A 16453-nucleotide genomic window follows, 5' to 3' on the forward strand; every position below is an offset into this window, starting at 1 on the left:
TACCTAAAACTATACAAAGTTGTTTAAAGAAGAAATAACCTCTTAGAAGACATGAGGGTAATGGAGTGGTAATGAGTTCTTACCGAGGAGGAGTCATTGTCATAGAGAGCCAGGCTTGGAAAATGCCCAGTAAGATCATGGCCACCAGACCCCAGAGGGAGTTCACCTCAATCAGCTCCCAGACCAGACCCGCACACAGCATGCACTGCAGAGGCGTGATCCACACGAAGTGAGCGAGACCCAGACTCTGGAACACACACCAACGTAGACACCAGGTTAGACTAACCAACAGGAAATCTACACTCATCGGTCACCTGGCAACAGATCGTTAACACAGATTTCTAATCAGCCAATCACATGGCAGCAACTTGATGCATTTAGGCATTTAGACATGGTCAAGACGATCTGCTGCAGTTCAAATTGAGCATCAGAACGGAGAAGAAAGGAGATTGAAGTGACTGAACGTGGTTGTTGGTCTCAGACAGGCTGGTCTGAGGATTTCAGAAACTCCTGATCTACTGGGATTTTCACCCACAACCATCTCTAGGGTTGACAGAGAATAGTCAGAAAAAGAGAAAATATCCAGTGAGCAGCAGTTCTGTGGGAGGAAATGGTTCATTGATGTCAGGGGAGAATGGTCAGACTGGGTCCAGCTGATAGAAAGACAACAACCGAGGTTAGACCTGAGGTCTAAAGAAGAACATCTCAAAACGAACAACCTTGATGCAGATGGACTACAGCAGCAGAAGAACCCTCCTGGTTCCACTCCTGACAGCTAAGAACAGGAAACTGAGGCTACAATTCACACAGAATCACCAAAACTGGACAATAGAAGATGGAAAAACGTTGTCTGGTTGATGAATCTCTATTTCTGCTGCAGCATTCTGATGTTATAGTCAGAATTTAGCATCAACAACATGAAGGAATGGATCCATCCTGCCTTGTATCAAATGGTTCAGGGTGGTGGTGGTGGTGTCATAGTATGGGGGATATTTTCTTGGCACACTTATTAGTACCAATTGATTATGGTTCCAACCCCACAGTCCACCTGAGTATTGTTGCTGACCATGTCCATCTCTTCATGACCACAGAGTGCCATCTTCTGATGCTACTTCCAGCAGGATAAGACTCCATGTCATAAAGCTGGAATCATCTCAGACCCTTCAATGAGTTCACTGGACTCTAATGACCTCCACGGTCACCAGAACCCAATAGAACCTTTGGGATGTGGTGGAACAGGAGATCAGCATCATGGATGTTCAGCAGACAAATCTGCAGAAACTGTGTGATTCTATCATGTTAATATGGACCAAACTCTCTGAGGAATGTTTCCAGAACCTTGTTGAATCTATGCCACGGAGGATAAGGACAGTTCTGTAGGTCCAACCAGGTACTAGTAAGGTGGTTGATGAGTGTGCACGTCAGGTGTGATGTCAGGGGTTTGACTTGGGTTATTGAATATTGAAGTGATTGCATCTTAGATGCATGTTAGACTAAGTCTGCATGTATTCAGAGGCGGAGTCAGTTCAAACCAATTCCTAGGTGTAACTCAAGTTTCTATAGTTGGTTCTCTAAATTGGTCAGATTGTAGTCTATAGAGTTAACACTTGAAGGTCCTGTTATATCTAAATGAAAAAAAGCTCAAAGTAACTTTCTTTTAACATAAAAATAGTTCTATTGCTTAAAAAACAGCAGAAGGAAAACGTGTCTGTGCTGCATATTACAGAAGAAAGGGGCACTTCTGAGGCACCTGTGTCCTGTCCTTAATGACTTCATCCTGATCTTCCCCACAAAAGCGTCGCCTTACCACCCGTCTTTGATGCGACTCTGCAGGACATGCTGCAAAGTGAAAGGTGGATGTGAAAGTTACATGCTACGCTGAAATCGTTACGCAAGAACGTCCAACTCCTGCATCTCTTTCATCTCCAAACAGCAAAACTACACCAAACCAGTTCTTCACATCATGCAAGCCAGATGTAAGTCAGGTGATAATTGTCCCAAAGCAGGCACAAAGTGTTTCTACATTCAACACCCCAGTGAGACAGCCGACGATCCACACAGGCCTTCACATCCTACACTCCAGTACTGTTTTCTCAACAGTCACAACAAATGACGTAACCTTTGCTTAGGTAATAAAACTCAGTCAAGCATATCTGGTGTTGTCCTCATTACAGAGCGGATGGTTCTGGTGGTATCACGGAAACACTGAAAAGAATTTGAAAAATTGTCTTTCATGAATGATGATTTTGAAATCAGCTTTTAGGGTTTTCTCACAGATCAACCAACTTTTCTTCTCAGAGGAAGGTCTTGAATCTCACCTCGTCCAGCTTGTTGAGGTGGGCAGACATCAGACTGACCAGCTGACCTGTGGTGATCTTATCCAAGACTTTGCTGGAGAGCTTCAGGGTCTAGAAGGGGGAAAAGTCGGGGATCAGGAAAGGCACAAATGTGAAAGCAAACTGGATTATGAGAAACCTGTGAAGTGACAAGAAGATTTCAGGAACTGTGTAGTGAGGCACACTTAAAGTGAAAGCAGTTAGGACAGGGGTCTGCAACATTTAATACTTAAAGAGTCACTTGGGTTGATTTCTCACTGACCGCAACCCATAAAGAGTCTCACATCCTTTGGAGAATAAGACTGTATTTGTGTTATTGTTATTTTTATGTGAAATATAAACACACAGGTATTTTTTGGGATAAATAAAACGAACTTTAAGAGAAAATAGACTTTTTTCCTAAATATGAAACAGTTTTATAACTTTTAACAGAGGTTCACTAGACTTCTTTCAAAATAAAAGACTTCCTGTGTCACACAGGATCATCTCGATGGAGCAAGTCTAGTGGGAGAAAGTGTCATGTCAGCAATAAAAATAAAAACGATTAAAACTGAGCTAATTAACTGTCATTTTTGAACCATGAGGCACACTTAAAACACTGGAATTTGTCCAAATCTTTAGTTCTCCATTATCGAACCACTATGGCTACTGTGCTTTGGAGGCTCACAGAGTGATAAGTGATTTAACTTTTTTTTTAACTTTACTTTACAATGACTTGTATTTTTCTTTAACCAGAGAGGCACAATGGAGGGGTAGAAAAGCCAGACGTGGTTCTGGATGAGGCAATAGTCGATAACCAGGAATCAAACCATCGTCTATGAATTAGAGATGAAGTTTTGAATATAATGGCTGTCCGACTTCCCACCCTCATCTCTAACTACTAAAACGCGATACAGTGACGCACTATCTAGTGCCCAGGGATTTAAAAGCAATTCGGACACATTGCTCACGACTTTTCTTTTTTTTCTAAACTCCGGCTATGACGTCATTGATTTCAGTAAAAACCGAATCAATACAAACATTTCACAGCGTCTATTTATGTCTCCACTGTGTTCTGATTAAAAATTGTGGATTAAAGAATTACATTTAAACACAATTTTGTTGCAAAAATTATTTGACCGCAATGCATTGTGGTCTATATGACCTAATGTAGTGAGCATCGATCCACACTAGTTTTTCACAAAGACTTCTGGGAAATGTTTAGTGTAGTAAAGGAATTTGGACACAGACTTTGTTTTAAAGTCGGAAGCAGAAGTGAAATAGGAGATAAGATTGTTCAGTCATCCTTTAAACTGCCTAAAAACAAAAACTTACAGACTCGGGTGACAAATCAGTTCAACTACTTTTGCTTCTCTTTGGTTCTTCATAATCACCAGTTTTCCCCAAAACTCCAGGTGTCAATATCTCTTCTAACGGGTTCCTTTCTAGGAGAATTGAATCCCTGCTTCAGTTCTGCAGAAAAACTAACTCCTATGTTCAAACCTAAAGCAATGCTTTTTACTGAATACTCCCAGTTTAGGTTGTTCTTGGTGAGTCTTCAGTCATAAAACGTCAGAGTTTGATGCTGATGGCGTTGTAGGACACACCTCTACCTCATTTCCCTCAGACTTGTGTTCTGTCAGCTCTCTTTCCCAGACCATATATTAATCATTGTGTAAATGTTGGAGTTACTAACATGTATTTTCTTGTTTTCTAATAACACATTCCACTGTTTTTGTTTAAGTGGGATTTTCTTTTTTTGTGTGTCAGTGATGGCTATACCTTTTAACATCCTAACAATCGCCCAAATACATGTTCATTGTTGGAGAAATAAACTTAAAATAATTTCATTTTATCTTGAACTAAAGAATATGAGTGGGGAAAACCGTGTTTTTTGGATGGTTCAATCTCTTTCCTGCTTTCCGTTTTAGCACATTGAGATATTTTTGGTTCTCACACTGACAGTAAATGAGAACTGGACAGAGTGACCCCTCCCCCTTATGGTCGAAACAGGAAGTACCTGCTGGTTCCAAGAAGCCAAAATGCCATAGACGGTTAAACGGTTATTGTTATCATCATTTATGTTTTTCACAAAGATAAAAAGGTGACTCTTCAGCACAAAAATATTTACCTTCATTTATATTGGATTTAACTAAATAACATGTGTGACACAACAAGAATAAACTATCAACTTATTTTGGTTTTACTCAAACATTTTAACTCTTAAAGACACTCTTAAACACGCTATTTGACATGCAACAAGTCTTCAACTGTTTATGTGATCGTGGATCAGGTGGATAAAACGTTTTTTTTATATTTACACCAACACATATTTAATATAAAGTGTTTCATCCCGAGTCACTTTTCTCTGCGATAGAATCAGCTGATTTACCTGTAAGCACTTCCGTTGCTGTAAAGTGCTGCATATCAGCACAAGACAGCTTTTCTCCACCTCAGAATCAGCAGGAATTACGTAGATGGTTAAATAATCACGGCAGTCAAAAGAATGTCAACAGTGGAGCTACAGCCCTGGTGTTAAAGGGTTAAATGATGCTATGAGTGTTTCTAACAGAAGAAAATCTCATGTTTTTTGGTCAAATGTTTTCCGCTTACCTTCTTGTAAATGAGGCTAAACAGAGCAATGCGGATCTGCATGCCAAGGTGATGGAGGCCGAAGATGGCGGGCTGCAGAAGAATGAAGCGAGCGGTGAGGAGGAGGCCCAGCCCCAGGGCCAGGTAGTATCCCTGACGTCGCTCCGGAGCGTGGAAGGGATCGAAGGAAGCAATGATGCGTCCAGAAAGCTGAGGCTGCACAGTCTTAGAAGCTTCCTGCAAAGTCAGGCAGATTGGTCAGCGATGCTCACTAGACTGGTGAATATGGACCACAATGCATTGTAACAATTGGGCATTTGAAAACATGAAGGTACATTTTATTTATAAATCGTTTAATTTTTCATCATCAGAACACAGTAGATTTATGAATAGTGTTTGTAAAATGTTCACATTTATCAGGTTTTCACTTCTGCAAATGGTTGACCTCAGATTTTGGATTTAAAAATAAACTAAAATTAGTGAGCATGGGTCTGAATTGCATTAAATTCTAAAGCAGAGGATAGTCCAGCACTATATATTCTTTTAGGGGTTGGGGTTAGAATTCAGACCTGTTTGTGTTATAGTCAACAGGGATGCAATAATACAGTTTGCTCACGGTTGGATACGCACCTCGATACGAGCGTCACGGTTCGATATGTTTTGAACCAGAAAAAATAAACCCTGAAATCCTTCTATTCCACAGATGATGATTTATTTTGAGGAAAATTCTGATTTTTTTCTGGTGCACGTATTGCAGAATCACATTTAAATAGAACTCGTGCATACTTGTAAACATCACAACTTATAAGAAATGCAACATTTGAAGCAGTTCTCTTAAGTTTAACAGCTGGATGTCGAACACAAACTAAACTGAACAATTTAAAAATATTTAGAACTGACTTACTTGTCCTAATAAATAACAGAAACACAGGTAAAGTACATTGTTTTTAGCATTTAGCTAAAACTTTTATTATCTGACTACGGTAGGAGGGGCATGGTAGTTCCTAGCTGGGAGGGGGAGAGTAGGCGGGGATTGCAGTGGAGGGACTTCAGACTGGTACTGAATAAATAACACGTATTGTGAAAAATGTTGTATTGAATTATTGAACGGTTTGGTTTTATTTTGAATGTTGTCGCATCTCTAATAGTCACAGTTGAAGCTTTGCTATGGTCAAGAACTTTATCAAGTGGTTCCTTTCTGCAGATCCTCAAACTGGGGATCCACACTGTTCTGTGACATGCTAGCATTGTTGAAGAGTCATTGCACTAAAGCTTTATTGGCATTCTCCAGCATGACAACAGGTTCTCCACAAACACACTCAGATCTATTCAACTGTGGAGCCAGAGTCACAGGGAAATACCAGTAATTCTGCTGCTACGGATAAACTATTGAGCTATTTCTCAAACGTCTTTTAGTCCAGAAAGAAAACGTACATTTATGCTGTCTTCACTCACATTACATTAAATCATCTCTGTTGTCGATCAAATTGTATTGTAATAGGACAGTGGAGAAGTGGTTAGCGCTCTCTCTTCATAATAAATGAAGGTTGGTTGATTGGTTACTCTAAAGTGTGATTGTGTGTCACTGTGCGCCCTGCAACAGGCTGGTGGCCCGTCCAGGACGTACCCCCCGTCGCCCAACTGTAGCCAGGACAGACTCTAGCAACCCCATGACCCCAAAAGGGATACAGTGGGTGAAGACAATGGATGGACAAAGGGATGGATGAGTGTCTGTGACTCTCCCCCAGAACACAGGAAAACTGATAACTTCCAGCTGAGAAAAAGTTTCTTAACTTTTTCACAAATGTATGAGCTTAGTGTGGAGGATCTTTGGTTTATTGGTTTTACCAGCATCTGTTTTTCGAGGGGCCTCTGGTCACACGCAAGATGGCACCAGAAACAATCTCTAGCCGGAAGCGGAAATTTTGCAACTTTGGCCAGCTGTGTTAGCGGAAATTTCCTAAACTTTAGGAAACTCTTTCAAGATGATATTTTAAAACCTTTTCAGAACTATCAGATTTAAATGTGAATGAGCTATAACTGTCTAGCAGATCCTGAAGTTCTACAATGTAAGTTGGAAGTCGCTCTGAGATTCATTAAATTAGTTTCAGATGAATCCATTTATCTTGGATTACAATCACACAGACACCCTGACTGCATTTCCCTCCAGGTGGGATTAAAAAACAAACTTTTTCGCATGTTTTGGACACTCACCCCGAGGTAGAGCAGGATCCCGAAGAAGGCGAAGGGCAGGAAGAAACAGCGGGCCAGGGCTTTCAGCAGCCTGGGCCTCTTGGATGACACCACCTCTCTGTCCCATTCCCTGCAGGGTGTCAAGAGTTACAGCACACTTCAACCGCATTCAGGCAGAGAGCAGCACATCTACCATCCAAATGCCAACCGGGACGGACGCTACATTCCATTAGCTTGCTGCTACTTTGGCAACAAACTAAGTTCAGGAGATATTTCTGAGTCCTATAGCAGTTTTCTGAACATGTGAAATTATTTTTTACGTTTGATTGAAGCTCGTATGATTTCCCTTCAAAATAAAAGACGCCTTGTCCCAGACTGGATCCTCCCAGTGCAGCTCTGGACGGCATAAGATAATATGTGTATTTGAAATCTATTCATTCTGGAGGAACCACAGAGCAAACAAGACTTCTTCAAGTCAGCGGGGATGTAAAAACATTTAGTTTATCTTTGAGGTGCATCTCAGTCATAGATTGATAAACTTAACTAATCTAAATAAAAAGAATTATGTTATTTTATTCTTCTTTAGCCAACATAGAGAGGTAAAATAGGTTTCAGACCCCTGGCTTAAAATGTAATTTAACCAATAAAAATCAGTAAATCGTACTCAGTTTTTACAAAATGCTGCAGAACCGAATATTGATTTTATGACTGAGTCTAGAAATTTGAACATGGGTTGAATTTGGCCCACGGGCCAAACTTTGGACATGCCTGGTTTAGATCCAGATTCCAGGAAAACAAAAACATTCATGGATCTATTTGTCTGCAAGTGGATGCATCAGAAAGGCGAAGCATGGAGCTTATGGTCGCTCTACATCACAAATATTATTTTTTTCAAACACAATTTTTTTCATTTGCACAATAATTTGTATAAAGAAATAATCAGAAATGCAATTTATCTTCATAATATGACCTCCATCATCAGAAAAATGCTACAAAAACATGTTAACACTGTTATTATCAGAGTGGGTCTATAATTTAAGTGTGTGGAGCAGATTAATGTGAGCATCAAACACAGATAAATTACATAGAACTGAAGAAAAATGTTTTTTTTTTTTCTCGTTTACATTCCATGACTTTTAATATACTTCTAAAACAGCAGCCAGGATTCTTAGGGACAGAAACTGTTGCCGTAAAAACCATCAGTCGTTCTGATATATTTAATATTTACATTTTAAGTGCCACTGCAGTGAGAAAAGCAACAATTACTGTGATGGAAAAAAACAAAAAAACAAACAGTCCAGTGTTTATGTTCTTTGATTTACTTTAATGTTTTAATTGTTGACCCGATCAACGTCATTCCAGTAGATTCTGAAGGAGAAAAGCGGCTCAACGAGTTGAAAGGTTGCAGTATGTTTAAGCGTCACCGGTCAAAGTCGGAGGAATGGAGTCGTTTTAGACGCTTTTCTTGATGTTTTACTCAATTTTTCACAGTGTTTTTAGTAAAGGTCGTTGAATTGGGCTGAGCTGAGGCTGACGGAGCGGCTGACAGGGTCATGCGTCAGCGGAAGGTAAAGTTCACATTCTCAGAATCTCTGCTCAGCTACTGATCGGAGTAATGAGACCAAAATCAAGCGCTCATTTATCAGCTGGTGAGCACTGGGAATCTTTTAAAGGTTAACTTTTTACCACCCATGAACATTAACTGGTTTGTCTGCTCCACTCGGTGTGAGAAAGAGCTGTTGGGAAGAGTGAAGACAGAGTGTTTTATGACAAATACTAGCAAGAAAATCAGGGGATGAGATCATGTTAATACAACCGAACTGCTAACTATCTGGTAATTGTAAATATTTTAAACCTCGTTTATAGACAGTCAAAATAATTGACCAGATTTGAGGTTGTTTTAACTTTTTTCTCTAAAGCAGGGGTCCAGAACCGGTCCAGATCAGGACCCAGATGGTCATGTGGACCCACCAAACTTGACGCGAAACTAAAACAATGAGCGCCTCTATTTTAAATGGCTCTTGTTGTCATTGCAACACATTCTCACTATCAGCTCGTGAGAGAGGACAGCACAGTGTCTACGTTCAAAGCTGGGCTAAAAACATTCCTCTTTGGACAGGCCTTTAGCCAGGCTAGCTAGTTATCAGAATATTTAACGCACTGCTCTCCTACTGTAATGAAGTTTGAGGGGATAATTATAATTATAATTAACATATTTCTCCAACACATGCTTGACATGCTAAAAATATGTACATTATCTATCATTTGCTATTGACAAGTCTAATTTAAAAGTCGAGGGCAAGATTTATAACTGAGTTTCTAGTAGAATTACGTTTATTATAGTGAAATGTTTGTGACTTACAAAGTCGAGAGCAAGATTTATAACTAATAAAGTTATAGACACCATTGATTCATCTTTATTATTACCGTATTTTCTGGACTATAGGGCTCACCTGTATATAAGCCGCATCTACTCAATTTAAAAAAAAGGAAAAAAAAGAAATACAAGAAGCACCGGGCTGTAAGCTGCAGATATCTATGTTGATAAATTAGATATTTACAATAACAATTTTGTACAGTAAATGTACATGTATGTATCCGCCGTCTCAGCATAGATTCATTGATGCTAAGCTTGTGTGCAGCAGCGCAGTTTGCAAACTCCATAGCCTTCAACTTAAAATGTGCATCACACAAACTTCTTTGTGTGATTTCCATGATGAAGAATTGAGGATTTGAAAATAATTACCAGTTAGTAATTTGTCATGAGTGTTCAATCTGCTAAAGAAAAAGTAGCGTTGGCTGTTCTGATTTACATAGATTTTTTTCTCTTGTTTTTGATTCTATTTCCTGTTAGAGCTCCTCTAACAGTGGAAGAAAAATCCACACAACCTTTGTATAAGCCGCATGCTTCAACACCTGGGAAAAAAGTAGCAGCCTATGGTCCAGAAAATACGGTATACTCAGAAAATGTCTGTTTTTAAGGATTTGTCATTTTGTTTTTGCTGTATTTATTCATTACATCTCACATTTAAAGCAGCTGCAAACATTAACAGAGAATAAAGATTCAATCAAATAAAGTTGTCGACCTGCTGAAGATGTTTCTGAACTGAGGAAACTTGTGAGTCAGGAGTTTTACCCACAGAAAGCCTGAATTGGGCCTGAATTGTTTTATGTCATTAAAACGTTTTCACTTGTACTGAATTCATTGAAGTGAGAGTTAATTATTAATTACATGCAGATGTGACACCAGTTCTAAACTACTTTAAAAAATATTAGATTGACTATTTAGACTTGTTTTTTTGGACCTTAACTTAAATAAATGTTTCCTAACTGAACCTCTTTAGATTTTAGTTAAATTCTCCAGCTCTAAACCTTTCTAAGCATTAAAATCAGCACAGATGAGAATTGTTGTCTCATTAAGAGCTAGGATCTGGAAATGAAGAAATAATTATTAAAATGAGTCCAAATCAATTTGCTTCACATACTTGACAATAAAAAAAATTTTGAGACTCAAATTTCACTGAAGTTTTGGCTTCAGCTTTTTAGGATGTTATTAAGTTTAATAAAAGTTGATAAGTCAGACTGTACTTCACTGTCATTATTATGGAAACAAAAATGTAGATTTATGTTCTAAGAATAAGTTCTAGTTTTAAGATTTTATTAAAATACTTAACTAAAATTCTCATTTTAATAGCATTTTGATCTAAAATGAGTAATTTCCACTTATTACGTTAATTTTGTTTTTACCATATTACAATTATTTACAATTAGATTCAAAACAAACTTAAAAAATATAAACTACTTTCTCAGAACTAACAAAAAACACTTTTGAAATGAAGTCTTTTGCATTTTAGCTTATATTTACCTCTTTGAATGCTTGTGTGGAACTCTTTATTTCAAGAGTTTTATGTTTTATTGTAAGATTTAAAGTAAAAACCACTTCCTACAGGGAAAGGCAATTTCACTACTTCAGTGAATTTTTTCTTAAGATCAGAGATCTTTTTCCTATTTTTAGTCCTCCTCTCTTTGCAGTGTGAGCAAATACACAACAGCAGAAAGAACCAGAACTCTTGGAAAGTTACAACTGACCTTAAATCAATAACAAAAACCTAAAAAAATCCACATTTTGATCTCTTTCAAATTCCAAAGAAATTAAGTAAAACAAAAAAAAAATACTGAAGATTCCAGCAAAGTTTATGTTTCTCCTGATACTTTATAACCAACAAGCAAATCCCTTCATCACTCTTCTTATTTCTACAATCCATGACAGTCCAGCAAAATTACATTTCCTTTACACTCATCATGGCTGTCATTCTGCTCCACGGAAACCTTCACCACAAACATGATCAAGTTTTGTTTACAGGAAATCTTCAGACAGCAAAAAAGAAATGAACTCAGGCAATTTTTAAATTAAAAAAGGAAAAAGAATAGAAATCCTTTATGACTAAACATGAAACAAGCCTCGCTCCTTACACCACATTAAGACCACAAAGTTCATTTATGTGCAGGCGTTTGGATGCATTCAGCTTCTCTACAGGTTGAACAATGTATCACTCCAGTCACAGATTCATAATCAATTTATGTAAAAAAATCAGCTTTGTTTCATTTTTTTATCATTAGTTTTTGAAAAAAAAATTAAACAGCAACCACTTTTAAGAAAAAAAGAACTATATATATTAAAACCAAAATTCAATAGGTAGACAAAAGAAAGCTTTTCTGAAGCTGCCATCAGACAGTAAAGTCTGTTTGTTGGCCTTTCACTTTAAATACCAGCCCATATTTGAAGTTGACTATAAAGAGAAGCCATTGCATGATGTGCTACTGTAAACACATGGAAAGGCCACTTGCCTCACAGCAAGCAAAAACATCGATGCAACGAGAGCAGATCTGCAGCGTTTACGCCAACAAACCGGATACAGGACGTTATCACAGACCTCTGTGCAGCTGCTGCGCGCACTCAAACATTATGCAGCAAATCCTGCGTTTTTGGTCAAAGTTCTGCTCTTGCAGTATCACAGAATACTTCCTGCTTTAGAATAATAATTAAATAACAATGGAAGTTCTCAGCTAAATGTGCTGTTTTCTTCCTAAACATCTGTGACAGAAGAATTAATGTAATCAGGAGCTTTTTATGACTTTGTTCAAATTATTTTATAAAAAAATACAAATATTGGCACATCATGATGAGTGACGTGTCTTCCTGATGGAGTTAGACTGTTCTTACTCGGGTAGGATAGAAACACCTCTGAACAAATGCCAGTTCACTGTATGCCACAGATACACCAAAACAGAACTCAGATGAACTGATGACCTTTGGAGGAAAGTTTGTCTTCAGTTTTAATATCTAGTTTAGAACAGAAGTCTGCAATCTTCAGCTCTGAAAGAGCCAATCAAAATGATTCCTCACTGACCACAACCCAGTAGGAGCCACAAAGTCTTCAATCATCCTTTAGAAAAATAAGACAGTTGATTTGTTTTTATGCTACCATTTTGTATGAATAAAACACAAACGTTTAATAACAAGTAGGTTTTTTTTCACTTTTGAGAGAAGTTCCTTTCAAAATAAAAGACCCCCTGTCACATAAGACTGGGTTAATAGAATCGATTTAAGCTTAATAGCAATAAAAATATTGATCGATTTAGCAGATGAAGCTACATTCGGCTAGCTTGATGCTAATGTTTAATGGAATTTAACATAGGATGGCTAATGCTAACGCTAGGTTGACCTAAACACACATTACTGACTAAATTAACATCTTTATAAACTCACAGACATGAATTTTACAAACTCTTTTAAGGAAATATTTTTTAAAGTAACTATTTGTGATCTAAAGTACATTTTTTTTGCTCATTTTTCTTGAAAAAAAGTGCAATATTTTGGTGTGATTGTCACCTAGTGGTCAAACAAAAACGTCCTCCAGGAGAAGCAGAACAATGTTTACAATGTTAATGAACATTTTAGTTAGAACTTCTCCTTCAGAGAATCCATGTAACACTGGATGATATTAACAATCTCATTATTTCACTTTTATATTTTACAGTATGCGAACTGGATCAGATTAATATAAATCCTGTCTTGACGAGCCGCTTTTCTCCTTCACAATCTACTGGAATGATGGTGTTAACGGTTGAAAAGTTACTGCAAATCAACGAACATAAACAGTGGAGCTCCAGCGTTAAAGGGTTAAACAGGAGGCAATTTAAAAACACAGAAAATCTTCGTTCAGCAAACAGACTGTTAATAAAAAGTCAAAATAATCAAAAACTGTGTGACTGTATATTCAATTCCACAATCCATCACGCAGACATCATGGAAAGTGTTGCTAGCGTGACACTCCCTGACAGTTTCCTCACAGAGAAAACAGCCGCTGCCCACCAAAGTTTGGGATCGGAGCGTGATAGTGGTGCACGAGCGTCCAGGACAATTGGAGCCCTGAGCAAAGCTACTATTTGGGTCGGTGGGTCACGAGGATTAAAGCCAAAGTCGGAGCCACAACCGCTCGCAGAAAGATGAGTTCAGAGAGTCGACGGCACTTCCTGTGGAAGTTTTGGAATTGTTCTCCCTGAGCTGAACAGGAGGAGGACTATGGGCCAAAATCCTCCTTTTTAGCAAAGGTTTGAGTGTGGAAGTCATGTTTATTTATATAGCAGAAGTCATGTTTATTTATATAGCACTTTTCACTCACTCAAGATAAAACCAGAGAAATAATACAAACTACTGGTAAACCCACTAAAACAGTCAGACATTTCAAAAAGTAAGAGATTCAGGATTGGAGCTACACTAAACAAATACAGAAGCTCCTCTCTTCTCGTGTTCTGTGTTGTTTTTCTCACAATGGAGGATAATTATCAAGAACATTTAAGCTCAAAACTCCAATTCTGATGATATTCAAAGTGCAAATCAGGAGCAGATGAAAAAAAGTTAGAAAAAGATCGTATTTGTGATGTAGAAAATATGCTGAGTGTCATTTTTTAACACGATCAGAAGAATCTGGTCACATGTAAAATGGCCCCAGAAACAATCAGTGGCCGAAAGTGGAAATTTTGCAACTTTAGCCAGTTGTGGAAGCGGAAATTTCCTAAACTTTAGGAAACTCGTTAAAAAAGGATATTTTAAAACATATTAGAACTATCAGCCTTTAAGCTTTGAAATGTGAATAAACTGTAAATGTTTAACAGTTTAGTGTGTAAATGAGACAGAGAATCATTTTATTTCCTTCAAGTCAATATTAGCAAGTGTTCAAATTTGTGTAAGGACACCCGTTTACCTCCGAGTTTACCTCTGTCTGTGAATCAGCTGAGCGTTACGGTATGTCAAAGGGAAAAAAAAGGTCAAAAGCTTAAAACGGGGGTTCTGGTTGAGGACTTCCAGACAATAATTTTGGGCGCAAATGATGTTTTTTTTGCGTCCGGCTCCGGCAGGGGGAGGGACTTCCCTTATTTTGTCTCTGTGGACAGATTTGACACCACAATGAGGAGGGAAAGAGGGGCGGGGTTGCTCCTCGCCAACTGTCCCGCCCACAACTTTTTCTAATGAACTCCTGTCGCTCTGCAGAAACTATGTCCTAGAACGACAGGTTTTTTGATTTTGGCTAATCATACCGGTAAGTAAAAGACGACTGAGAACACAATTAAACAGATTATAAGACGATCGGAGTTGGACTTTAAAGATGCCACAAACAGGAAACTTGAAAATCTATTTCCTTTCAAGAGCAAGGATGCCTGCAGTGCTGACTGATTATTAGACCCTAGCCCCTGATCTGATTCTAGTCTGGAATCTAATCTAATTTTCATGTTTGAGCTTAAGACGGTCAGCATAAGCAGCCATGAAGGCTGACTTAGTCCCACAGACGGATATTTATGTAGAAATCCACGTTCATGAACCCCAACCAAATTTGTCAATCTATCAATTTCACCTGAGCAAAAGTATTTATGTGATTCTCAATATGTTGTATTTTTCCCTGGTAAAGTCTCCCATGTCTCAGGAATGGGTGGACCAAAGATCAAGTCAACAGTATCTTTATTTTATTTTTTAGGAATTTTTCTTCTGAAATTCCTAATTTTTCAGTCATTTTCAAACATGTTTTTAGGATCTTCCCAAGTTTTCATTTTTCATTTTGTTACATAAACCACAACTGAAAAGAAAATGTAATTTAACATTTCTTGTTATATTTTAATCAACGTTTTATGACAAATACTTTTTTATTTGATACATCAAGAAAAAATATCCAGCAAAAGAGATATTGTAAGTAAGATGTTCTAGCTTGGATTGATTTTAACTATGGAGTTTTTAGAGTTGACATTGCAATAAGAATTTGCACTAGAAGACCCTCTTTGAATGTTATAAACTGCCCCCTATGAGGATCAAAATGGCATAAAAGCTCTAAAAAGTGGGTAAAGGTAAAGTGATCCAGTGACTTCCCAGCTTACGAACCTCTCTAGTCTCTCTGACAGCGTGTCTGCCAGATCAAACGACGGAGCCTTGTACACATCAGCCAGCTCCAACTTCTTGTTGAGGCCCCTCCTCAGCAGTGGAGTGATCCACCTGCACACAAGCCACACATTAGACGCGCTGTTGAGGCAACAAACATTCAAAAACATCAGGAACCTCAAGGTCTGCTTTAGGATTCGAACATCTCTCTCGTGCTGTGACAGATTAACTAAACGAGGAGGAAAACTTCCACTCGTGAAGGTTTTAGTCGAGAATGCTCCTTGTGCGCCGTGCGCTCCGGGAGTCTCAAGGAGAGCGCACCAACCGCGCACTTTACGCACCAAAGCAGCGAGTGTCTCAGTCACATTTACGCACATTTTATATGAATTAATCACGATTAGCTGATATCTTTATCACCAAAGTGCGAATCTTACTCTCGAATCCATCCACCTGCCGCATTTTAATGAGTGTGAGTCAGAGAGTCTGCAGACGATTTCCAACTTGTCCGCGCGCCTTTAATGTACTCCAACATTAACTGTTTCATGAGGAGCAAAATGAGCATCATGTCATCCTCACACAACACTACACACAGACACACACTGACAAATATCCGACTGAACACTCCTCACCAAAACAGGAATCTGGAGAGAAAGTTGGCATCTTCCACCGGTGACTTCTGCATCCTAACTGCGCCAATTTGCCTTCTCCCGCACCTGAGGGTCTCTGCTCCACGCTCACATCTGTTCACGGTGCTGCACTGCTCACACACGCGCACGCCTCTTCTCTTCGGCCCTTCACTGCTATCGGTGCGCCAAAACGCGCGTCTGTCTCTTCTTCTCTCCGCGAACGTGCGCTCTTGTGCGCGTCTCCCTGCAGGTCAGCCTCCTCCTCCTGACTCGCTCTGTCCGTCCTTTAGAGTGAC

The 16453-nt window shown here is 38.7% G+C and overlaps 1 protein-coding gene across 2 annotated transcripts in view; it reads right to left on the bottom strand.

Annotated features, from left to right (window-relative positions):
- Window positions 1–16453, bottom strand: part of cftr (CF transmembrane conductance regulator) — a 54568-nt gene extending 38115 nt beyond the window's left edge. For both annotated transcript variants that reach the window (XM_024261925.2, XM_024261924.2), the window contains exons 1-6: window positions 16161–16453; window positions 15535–15645; window positions 7122–7230; window positions 4929–5144; window positions 2319–2408; window positions 84–247 (exon numbers count right to left, since the gene is read on the bottom strand). In XM_024261925.2, coding sequence (XP_024117693.1) covers window positions 84–247; window positions 2319–2408; window positions 4929–5144; window positions 7122–7230; window positions 15535–15645; window positions 16161–16213 — 743 coding nt within the window. In that variant the 5' untranslated portion in view covers window positions 16214–16453. The remainder of the gene's footprint in view (window positions 1–83; window positions 248–2318; window positions 2409–4928; window positions 5145–7121; window positions 7231–15534; window positions 15646–16160) is intronic.

The sequence above is a fragment of the Oryzias melastigma genome, linkage group LG6, assembly GCF_002922805.2.
Source record: "Oryzias melastigma strain HK-1 linkage group LG6, ASM292280v2, whole genome shotgun sequence".
In the NCBI taxonomy this organism is placed as follows: Eukaryota; Metazoa; Chordata; class Actinopteri; order Beloniformes; family Adrianichthyidae; genus Oryzias; species Oryzias melastigma.